Here is an 11,607-nt window from a genome sequence, read left to right on the forward strand (position 1 = left end):
GTCTACTGTATATAGCCTCTCCATAACATTCAAACTACAGATATCCTTGATTTATCCACTGTCAGCCAAAACACACTAATATGAGAGAAAATAAATACACAGAAACATCAGCTCATCTTAACCAGATGCACATGTATGCATGCAAACACATACATTCCTGAGCACAACACAATTGGGAGAAAAGCCACATACTTACAAGGAGACTCTGCCTTATCCTGTCTCTATTTTTTCCCCAGACTTTGCAGAACAATAGCTTTGTTTTTTAAGCAAAAGCAGCGGGTGAAGAGGGGAGAGTTGGATAAAGCAGGAGGTCATTCCATTCAGAACTAAAACCCTGCTGGAAGAAAAGCAGAGTAAACGGCTTACTGAGAGAGAAGGGGAAGAAAGAGAGGGAGAAAGAGGGAGGGAGGCGGGAAAAGCAGACAGCGAGTGAGAGGGAGAATGGAAGAGAGAGGAGAGGAAGAGCGTGTGCCGGAGCGAACGTGGGGGGGAAGGAAAAAAAAACAGGGAGAGCCAGGACCAAGAGATAGGGAGAGAGAGCGAGGGGTGGAAAAAAGGACAAATGAAGCGTGTTTAAGGAGGTAATGCTTATCGTCTCTTTGATATCCCTACTGTTTCAGGACCATGGACAGAGCAATACCTGTTAGTGTAAAGGGAGAGCAGCTGGGACGTCAAAATAAAAGCAGAAAGATACATGAAAACAAGGGGACAAAAAAAAATGATGCAAGGGAGGGTAATGTAAATATCTGTAATACTTGATCCACTACGAGTAAGTCATGTGACTACCAGTTTACTGACACACATGACCAGAGTCGCTGAAAGTAATTTTTCAATCCTAGGACCAACAGATTGACTTACTAATCAAACGGTGATGCAGATCAATGCACTGTTGCTCGAGAAGTCAAGCTACACATCAGCTTGCATGCTGAGCACATGAGGGTCAGGTGCTGTTACTCTCTCTGCCTACCTCAGCTGTATCTGCCTGAACTCAGCTCAACCCAGAGAAACCATTGATTGAATGGTTCCAGTATCTATGAATTTCCACTGAAGCTTTCCAGCTTCCTCTAAAATTCACCTTCTAAGCAAATTTTCTCTTGTGTTAAATTCTAATAGGAGTGCACGTCTGGCTCACAAATTCAAGTCACCGCTGGAAAAAGCGATTCAATGGGCTGCGGTCCCCACTTTCACAAGAAGTGGCAAAAAAAAAAAAAAAAAAAAAAAGGCAGGCGAACCCATAGGAAAGGTCATGCTGAAGTGAGGGGAAACACTGCCCCCTGCTGAATGTTTATGCCTCAGACTACAGAGAAAAGCTTCAGTAAACTGTTAGAAATCCAATCTAAGCTTAAATTAAAGCAAGATGCACTCAGGGAAGGACAGGTAATTTACAAGAAAAGGCTTATAAATGGAAAGGCTGCAGATGTGACACCAGTACAAATGAGAAATTCAAGTAATTGATTCGAGGCTCAGGCCTGTTGTACACAGACAGAATCTTGTGGCTGACGGACAAAGAGAGACTCAACAGTCAATTCATTAAGGAATTTGACAGTAATTAACTGGACAAAGATTTTAGAAATTACATTGTGTTCCAAAGTACAGGGTAAAGGTAAAAACAAAAGGATATCAGGTTATAACTCTGATTTCTATCGATACACATGATGTGCCCACGGTTTACACTGTGCTCTCCTGATGAGATCAATAGGAGCTCTTTGTTCCACTGACAGAGAGGAGGAGGACAGGTTAATGAATCTAGGCACCCTGTCACTGATCCATGTTTGTCTAACACCATAGACAAAGAATAGGAAGCTCTGAAAGAGCCTGATGGCAAAATTATACATAAATTTAATTCTGATAAGCACCGACTGCATACATAGTCATTCGCTAACATACTAGAGCATTACTCTCAGTAGCAGCTGCATTAGCAGATATTTAATTTTCTGTACACAGACTCACACAGTGTCCTTTTTCCTCACATTCTCTTAAATCCTCCTCCCACAGATAGATTAGCTGTGAAAGGGAATGTTAAAGAAAAACAAAGACATGTGTACTATTTCTCTAAGCATTAAAGCATTTACTGACTCAAAGCTCAAACAAAGTACAAAGAATTTACTGCTTCTTAAAATAAAAGTCTAATTTATGGCAGACAATTAATGCACTAATGCAATAAATACTAGAGATAGAGAAGTTCTGTGTTTTTAAACAAAGTATTTAGTAAGCAGTTAGAGAGGTTCTGACTGACAGTTACCTCAGCTGGGGTTGAAAGAACTGGGCATCAAGGTTGCAGGGAGGGTGTGATGGAAGATGCTAGTGAGTTGCATTATGGGAATTATAGGATCTTTTTGGGAGCTTGACCCACACTAAGTACTAAAAGTCACAATATCATGGCCTCTGCTGCTTTGATTTTTAATCTGTCTCTCATAAGTCCTCCAGCTTTACTGGACTTTAAAGGTCAACAGTTTACTGAGAATGGTGGGATAAAGAAAAACTGTTGAGTCAGTGACAGAGTAAAATCATCTCATTCAAAGGGGAAGGGCACCAATTCTTTTAGCAAAAATGTTGATCCCGCATGAAAAACAAAAGGATCGTATGGCAGGTTACCTCCTATGACAGGATTCAATTGAAGCAAACTTATCTGGGCAATGAGCAAACAGACAACAACTTACAGCTTGAGGAATAAAAACAAATAAAACATTGTGTAACAGATCCTCTATATTCCACTTCAATCATTATATTGGGGTAAAAACATGGTTATGCTGTCGGCTCATATGTGGATCTTTTTTCTAATAACTTTTATGTTCTACTAAAATCCAAACACTAGCTCGCATCTTCCAAAATGACTCATTTTAATAGCATCAGAATGCAAAAGCAATTATAGTGTAGCTTTTACAAACATAGTTGAGATTTCAAAACTATCTGAACTAAGGCTGCTCTTTACTTCACCACATTTCAAACAGACACACTGTTTTTTTTTTTTTAAAGGATTGTCCAGCATATTCCTGCTTTTATCATTATTGAACTGAAACCATGGATCCTGGCATGGACACTGAAGCTAAACTAAAAGAAAAGAGATACAAGTTAAAATGGTCTGCCTACTCTGGCTGGTAAATTACATCTCTTGCAACATACCAGGCAAAACATGTTGTGCAAAACATAGGTTAAATACACAAAGAAAGACATTTTGTAGCGAGAGATATCATAAAACACAGAACATCGAAAAAACACAGAACATCGAATTGTGGCGGCACAAGAGTTGCAACTAAACATCAGCATGGCAGAACTTGACAACAGACAAGGTGCATACACAAACACAAATACACAATCAGACCCGCACACATTAAATACTGTGGGCTGTTTAGTGGCCTAACCTTTTCAAAACATAAATATACGAGCATTCCTCTCCTGCTTACTGGAAGTGCTAAGCTAAAAAGCACTCACATTCCCTCCCAGTCTATATTTAGTGATCTGACTTTCAAATGGAGGCCAGAGGAATATATAGCCTGTCTCAGTCTCTGTAGACCGTGTCTGCAAAAGACTGGGGCAAAGAGGCTTTGGTATGATGCCAGGGTGAAACGTGAAGAAAACGGTCCTCCCAGGCTTTTCCCACAGCCTTTGACCAGCAACACCTAATACAACCATACAAGTCCCCTTGGAAAGGAGAGTGTTCTGCTGTCAGGAGGAGGATGAATGGAAGCTCAGTTCTCACGGCACCATTAGCATACTCCAGTTTGTTTTCCAGCTCGACTGAGCAGACTGCGCTGCCCTCTCCTGGCTCTCGCTGGAACCTGAATTATATTAAAGAAGGAAGGCGTGAGCTCAAACACCAGCTGTGCTGAATATCAAATGCCAGGGGACGCTAGAGACCATTGGCCCGAGAAAAGTCAAATACATACAAACATTTATGCTGGCCTGAGAAATCATGCAGAACATGTTGAATCAGTACTGAACACACCTTTCACTACACAGGGATCCTAATAACTTATCTAACAATTAAGTTCAAAAGATAAACACACTCTTGTGTGTTTGCCCAGACTGTATCAGCCAAGCCTTTATTTATCAAGGTCAGACTCAGACTCTGACCATTGACGTCTTGCACCAGCGCCTCTTGGGTGCATCACGCTCTTTAATGCAGCTTTAACTTGCACAATAAAAGGCACGTCATGTAGTTTAAATTTCCCATATATGCAGCTACCCTTACCAGACTGATCGTTCATCATGCGGATGGCTTTAGCCTTGGCCAACTCCAGCGCCGTGACCCATCTCTGCCGTTCCACCTCTGTGCTAGCCTTCAGGTGGTAAGTGCGGCCACCACTGCTCAGGACAATATTGCAGGCGTCCTCGGTGTCGATGTGCGCCGTGGCCAAGTTGATTGTTCCACGACAAGTGTGGGCCATCTCCGCCTGCGTCCTGCAACGTTAATACCAGGCAGGAAAGAGAGACAGAGAGAGACAGAGAGAGAGGACGACAGGCAGACACAAGAAAGAGCTGAAGACACTGGTCTCAGACATGAGTTAATCATCATTGCTCACAGTATTTGTCCTACAAACAGTCCATTCATAAATATAGCTTTGCAGATTCATATAACTCAGCAAGGTTGTATAGGTAGGATAGTGCAACTGACATTCCTAAGGCCATTAAGCACAAGCAGGGAGGCAAGGAGGAACTGCCACAGTGTGTGTGTGTGTGTGTCAAGAGTCACCTTGAAAGCCAGGCAGTAGTGAAAGTACCTGTTGATTTGACTGAACACGCACCAACTCGGAATCACATTCATTCGTGACACCTAAACCTGTATTAGCTAATGTAAAACAAAATGGGGCTGTCTGAACTTCTAATTCGTGCAGCGTGACCTCCCTGCCCTGGCGTGGGTGTGCAGAATTGTGGGTATTCTGTGTACCCTCCACTAAGACCAACTGTTGCACATTCAGTGGGCCACAGTAGTCTAGATAACAAGGCCATTGTCTGGCTCCGAGCCTGTGTAGTGAACAAAACCAAACAATGAATAACAGCGCGAACAAAGAGGGAACAGAGTGTGAGAGGTGGTAAAAATGAGAGAGAGATAGCAGGGGAGAGAGAGCCAAAGCAGCAGGGCAAGAGATTAGAACAAAGAGGAAGGGCAACAGAGTGTTGTGTCTGTGCATATATGCACTGTATAAGTCTTAGACAAAAGGATATAGTGCATACATATCTGTTTACAATACATTTCCAAATGCAGGCAAAAATGCAGATGCTGATGCAAATATTCTAAAACAGACAAACGCAAAGGAATTTATTATGTAGCATAACAAGTTTTTAAATAAGGTTCTTGTTAGAATTGCATTACTGCAACTAATAAGATTAACTGAAAAAGAGAAAACTCAAGAGAAACATTGCATCCACAGTTCTGTGGTGGAAAGCTGGCCGCCTGACATTCTGTCACAGATAGACAAGCTAAGCTGCAGGGCAGGGATGGGCCATCATGTCCCTCAGAGAGCTGAGCGTATGCAGGTTTTCAGTCCAGCCACAGACAGCTGATTTTGCTGCTTAACACCTTCAACCAGAGGGCAGCCACTAATCAGCAAAATCACATGCTGTGGTGGTTGCTTCGGATAAAACAAACATGTCCTCAGCCCTCCGTGTCACAGCTTCCCATCCATACCCATGGAAACAGCCACTTTGAAGCATGCAGCCATGCAATCATGTGGATTTTGTCTGTGGGTTCAAACATACATTCATCCATCCTCAGTGAGCCCTCGCTGCCACAAGCAGCTGCCTCTCAGCAGCACTAAGCTCCAGTCTCAGTTGACACTGACAAGGCGGCTGCCGCCCTGTTAAGTCAGAGGTTGAAGTGTATTTGTACGTTCTGCCAGGCAGCGACTTCCCTCACACTGCCTCTACTGGCTCAAGTCAAGTCTTGTTATCATGCCAATCCAGAACAACGCCTCAGTGTACCGCTCCTCTGCTGGCGCTCGGTGCACATCAGTTGTACAGACAAGACCGCACTGGGGCCATGCGAAGCCGTGAGGAGGGCAGGCGGAGATCCTGAACAGCCCAGTTTCCAGCCTCGCCCGGTAGAGCTCAGCTGCAGATTCCCGGCTATAAGTGGGTCAGCAAACTGACTGTGCTGCAGATGAGTAAGATGAGATCCACGCGGATCGCTTCTGCCCTGTGGGAAGGCGAGGCCATGCAAAGGCCATGAAATTATATAGTGAAGGAAACTACAAAAGCTGGGAAAGAGAGATAAGACTAAAGGGGCAAACATTAAGGCTCTAGTAGAGGGGGAGGAGGGGGGCAAAGGTGAGTGAGGGCAGCTGAGGGCATGAGAGAGGGTCCTGCATGTTGCGCTGAACCAGGAGAGAATTGCAGTGTTTTACCTGTCCGTCCCCTGTGCACACATCCTCATAAAACACAAATCCACCGATCTGGAGCATGTAATGACAGAACAACAACCAATGAACAACACAGAATAGGCGGCCGTGAGAATGAGGAGACATACACACAGACAGGCAATAGGACACAGTACCCAGAGCATGAGAATGTAGATAGGTTTTGCTGTGGCTGGGGGCTGAAATATCGCAAGACATGGAGGGAAAAGAGCCAGAGAAATGCTGGGGAGCGTGCCGTGCTGAAGACACGGAAAGGAAACATAAGTCAAGAAAAACCAAAGCAATGATACTGCAACATGGACGGCATGACATGACCTGCTGAAAGACTGAGGCAATGAGATGGTGAGAATGTGGCTCCCTGTTCTCTTTCAACGTCACTGCTCTCACCTTCACATAAAACCCGCAAAGACCACCCAGCCAGACAGACAGACAGACACACACAGAGACACTCCTACGCACACACGCACACACACACACACACACACACTGGTTGCCTGGTGCGTGCCAAGACCAACGAAGAGCCCATTAACAAGATTAGATCACAGCATCCACATCGCTTGCCCCAGTCACTCTGCTGATGTGCCAGGCTAATAAACAAGGTTCAGGCCAGGCTTTACCCCGCAGCTGGGCCCAAGGTTGGCTACCTCACACCACTCTTCCCACCGCCCCCGCCTCCCTTCATCCAGAAGCGGTGCGTGCCAGCACTAACACCACAACCTGACTCTCCACAGGGACAGCAATGGTGCCGAACCCCCACTGAGCACTTAAATTGATACTATCTAGTTACTCTCCTGCAGCTGAGAAGGAAACGTGGCAGGCCTAGTCTACTATGAAAGACAAGGCCGGATTCACTGATATGGCGGCTCCAATAGCACTCAAAGCTTTAATGCCCTGTAATCTTCCCTAAAGCAACAAGTCGGATTTACTTTAAGAGGTGAGTAAGAAGTGCTGAGAGTATTAAAACTGGGAGGAAAAGTCAATTAAGAAATTAAAAATGAAAAAAGTTCAGCGAGAGAGAGGGAGGACAAAGATCTTGTCACGTCCTGGTGAAAACGGCACAATGAGGCTCTTTGGATGATTTAAACTAAAAAAAAAAAAAAAAAATAGGCAAGGCACGGGGTTGATGTGGAGTAAAAGACAGTCAGCCTTGCAGTGTCAGAGCCAGAAATAATCAATAATAAGTGCAATGTTGAATCTCTATAAAACTCATTACAATTTAACAGGCGCAACTGCTGAGTGTGTCAGTTCATCCAGAGAGTCCGAGCATTGATTACGGTCCTCCCTTGCCCTTTGGCTCCTCAGCTACAAGTTAGAGCACCAGGCCTTTTGCTTTGACAACAGTGAACACTGGGTAATGAAAGTGATCCCTCAGGTTATTGGCTAGATCTCTAAGTGGCTTGCCAGTCTGTCACTATTGATTTATCAGAAATATAAACTGGCCTTTTAGAAAGGGCAAACAAATATTGAAGACCACAAATCAAACAACTGATCAATGCATGCTAGGCTACATCTGATCTAACATAAGTTGTCTGGGCTTTAAATTTGCGTCTCTTATGATATAGTTCAGTCTGTTATCAAATGGCTTTGGATTAAATCATATCATAAACTGATCTTTCTTTTAAAATAAGGGGACCTAAGTGTTTCTTACAGTGCTCTCACTAAAAATATCAGTGTGAGAGCAGCAATTGTAAATGTACGTATTATTAAAATAGTGACCTGTAAGGCATATTTCTCTGTTTGTTTGTCTTATAATTGTATAACAAGAACAAAAATGTACTATAGAAAGTGCGTCTGAGATGCAACACAATTATTACATGACATACAATGAAGACACATTAATTAACATGCTGTCGCAGTTGTCCGACTGCTTCGCTTTTCCTTCACTCACAATAGAAATGCAGATAGTCAGCCAGAGAAGGCGCACATAGATGCACACAAAGCCTGAAGTCAGACGTACACAATTGTGGTCTGGCAGGAAGACATTGGTGGAGGGGAGAACTGGTGCGCTTCACTGCCTCTGTACTCAGATGTCGACGGGCTACCTTTACCTCAGGGACAGCAGTCACCTTACAACATAATGGACTATTAATAGAGGGTAGAGGCAACAGGCGTCTTTCCTTTCACCGCGAGTGCGGGCAGGAGTAGGGCTCTGGCTACCGTACCTCTGTGTCAAATAACACTTTGCTGACAACAAAAGACAATCGAGCTGCTTGAGAAAGTGTGGCACTAGGGTGATGGGCAGTACTGTAGCATGGGATGAAATGTGCTCCAAATGTTTGATCACAGCATGTTCCATAGTTAGTCTGAAATTTTAGATTTTTGAAGACTGCATTTATAACTGTTGGAGCTGCAGGGAAATACTGTGAGTAAAAAATTTGCCTTGCAGCCAGAGGACCCAGATTCAAACCCTCACACTGACAAGGATTCACCCCACAGAGGAGCCTTTGAATGAGGCGGTGAATCTCTTCCTGCTTCACAGCTGATTTTGTGATCTAACCTCCCAGTGAAGGATGACATTTGAAAAAGACAATTATCCTGGAGGGATCAGCTTAGTGTCACATTAATCATTTTTATTACTGCAAGCAATTATGGTTTGCATTAACATATTCAGCTAGATGCTAGAGGGTAATTTTTATCATTACTGATTTGTGAAGGCATTTAAACTTCACAGTTTCAGCTTTTACTAATAGTTCTGTTAGCAGAGGAAAGTGGGTTTACCTTCATTCTGCTGTGAACCATTTCAAAAACTGGGTCAGACGGTGTGAACTGAACAACTGTTGCAACAAATACCATGTCTGTGCTTTTATGTAGACCATGCATACAGACGCAGGTGGTTCGGGGCCTCCTAGTGACGCATCATTATTTGCTTCCTGCCCATCCCACAGTGCAAAAGGTCCAAACACTGAGTCTATTCATTAATAGATTTTCTTGGCAAGATAGACACTTTGGAACTGAACATAACTGGGATCAATATTAAGTTTAAACTGGTAAATGTGCACCAAGGTCAGTGTGACCTAGAAGGCGACAGAGCAGGGTATTTCAACGTTGACAAAAGCAGTCGAGTGGTGGCGAGCAAGCTGGTGAAAACATGCAACAGAAATGCAATGAAAGTGATGAAAATAATCAAGCTCTTGTGTGACAAAATAATCACAGCTCAGAGGTCCACTTACAGGTGAAAGCTCTGTAAATGGGGAAAAAGAGAACCTCAGGACTGAGCTTAATTTGTCACACATATTGTTCCCAAGGTCAAGACTGAACTTCCTTCTCAGACTGGACCATGTGATAGTTAATTCACCTGCTGGTAAGGTTGTATTAACATGAGACTGGTAATTTAAAAGAGCTGTTTTTAATGCACTCAAAGATCAAGACAACTTGTTACACAAGTTATGAATTCAAGATGCAATGTCGCACCTTCATGAACCTGTACAATGTACAGGCCACTCCTGTGCGTGTTGAGGACTAAATATTTGTCACCCAGCAATTGTACACGCTTTATGATCAATTTATTGTTTCCGTGTTGTTCCTGTACACCCACACCTGTGGAAACACGACTCCCTTGCGAGAAGCACCTGAGCCACAGGTGTTAGGCTGTTGTGTAGCCAGCCTTAGCTCTCGGCCTGCAACTGAGGGAGCAGACTGAAGACAGACAAAATACATACAGCGACCACCTCTGCAAACATTACATTACATTACAGCCATCCCTCTGAGCAGCTACGTAACGTTAGCTAATGCAATGAATGAATGAATTTCGCAAACAAGGAATAAAAAATGGACATTATAAAAGCAATAATTAGGACGCTGATTTTATAAACTCCACGTTAAAGGTGTTCTGCCTGTTGTGGTGGTGGTGTCACTGGGGGGCTGACAGCTGGATCTTCAGCTGTCAGCAGTCCACCGACTGAGGCTAGCGGGCTAGCTCAGTTTGCTAGCTAACGTCGGTACTTGCTGTGGCCACATTTGTGTCACTTTATTGAGTCAGAAGCCTCGATATTATCACTGCTGTACGTGTATCTGTCTGTGTTGGTACCTTTCCCCAACCCACAGTCGGTCAAAGCGAAACAACCCCGTTTTGTCACTGTCGGCTTTAAGTAAACAGACAGTTTTAGCCCGCTGCTAGCCAGCTGAGGCAGCCAGCTGTCATGATGCACCGACACAGAAATATGACTCGGCTTGTGCCCGTTGATTTTGGGGAAAACGCTGCACTCTGTTCGTGCAAAATTTACCTGTAATATGAGAGCAGGCCGTTGCTGAGGACGAACCATCGCCGCTGGTACCCTTTCAAATAGTTGGTCCATTTAAAAAGCCAGCCTTTGTAAGTATCCGACCCCGGTGCTGGGGCCGCGGCAGAGGCGGATGCCGAACCCTTCCCTTGCTCGCTCATCCTCCGCTCCGCCGCACGCCGAAGGGTGCAGGATAAACCGGGGGACAGCGGATGGTGACAGAGACACTACCCGCCCCAAAACGGGGACTGACCCGGGGGGGCGAGGACGTCGGCAACTGACGAATGAGCTCGACGGAGGAGGGTCCGGTCTCGGCGAGAGAAACCACCGTGAACCCCTTTCACATGACGCCGGAATGGACACCGGAGGAAGGACGAGAAGTGATGCCAAGACACTTTGCTGATGCAGACTGCAGAGGATTCAGAGCACAGAGCTGCGCTGGATAGAGAGGAAATTCCTTACATGGCCTCCACTATAATCTGATAAGGCTGTCACCAAACCAACAGCTATCTCCATGACGACAGAGCCAAACAGTTTATGGCTGTAGTTTTAGGAGGGAGCGGCCGCTGACCCGGCCTCTCGAGCGGTGTGTGTCTGAATGGGAATGACCGCTCTATCAATTCAAGTCTATGAGTCAGACCTGCACCACGTGATGTTGTTATCGAAACATTCCTAAACATTTGACATGCGGTTTGGCTGCTGATATCAGACCTGATTCTGACGGTCCAGTGAGGAGACTGATGCAGCTCATCGATAACAGTGCACAGAGGTGATAAGCCTCCGACTCACTTTCACTTGAGAAAACTCTTCATTTGGTGCAAGGAAACCTGAAATCGTTAAAATATGGGGTCATATTAGAAGATCAAGTGCTGAACTACAGGACAAGTGGGATCCATATCTGGATTACCCACAAGGCTGGATTACCTAACAGGGCCCCAGACCTCCAGGGACCCCCAAATCCCCTAGGACCTCTCCCTGATGATTGATGTTTGGTAGTTTACTTGAAGCACTGTGTTGTAGAAGGGATCCTT

The 11,607-nt window shown here is 44.6% G+C and overlaps 1 protein-coding gene across 1 annotated transcript in view; it reads right to left on the reverse strand.

Annotated features, from left to right (window-relative positions):
* osbp2b (oxysterol binding protein 2b) overlaps positions 1 to 11,558 on the reverse strand; it is a 47,948-nt gene extending 36,390 nt beyond the window's left edge. The window contains exons 1-2 of the mRNA XM_018669309.2: positions 10,580 to 11,558; positions 4,193 to 4,401 (exon numbers count right to left, since the gene is read on the reverse strand). Coding sequence (XP_018524825.1) covers positions 4,193 to 4,401; positions 10,580 to 10,737 — 367 coding nt within the window. The 5' untranslated portion in view covers positions 10,738 to 11,558. The remainder of the gene's footprint in view (positions 1 to 4,192; positions 4,402 to 10,579) is intronic.
* Between the last annotated feature and the right edge of the window lie 49 nt (positions 11,559 to 11,607).

The sequence above is a fragment of the Lates calcarifer genome, linkage group LG13, assembly GCF_001640805.2.
Source record: "Lates calcarifer isolate ASB-BC8 linkage group LG13, TLL_Latcal_v3, whole genome shotgun sequence".
NCBI classification, from domain to species: Eukaryota; Metazoa; Chordata; class Actinopteri; family Centropomidae; genus Lates; species Lates calcarifer.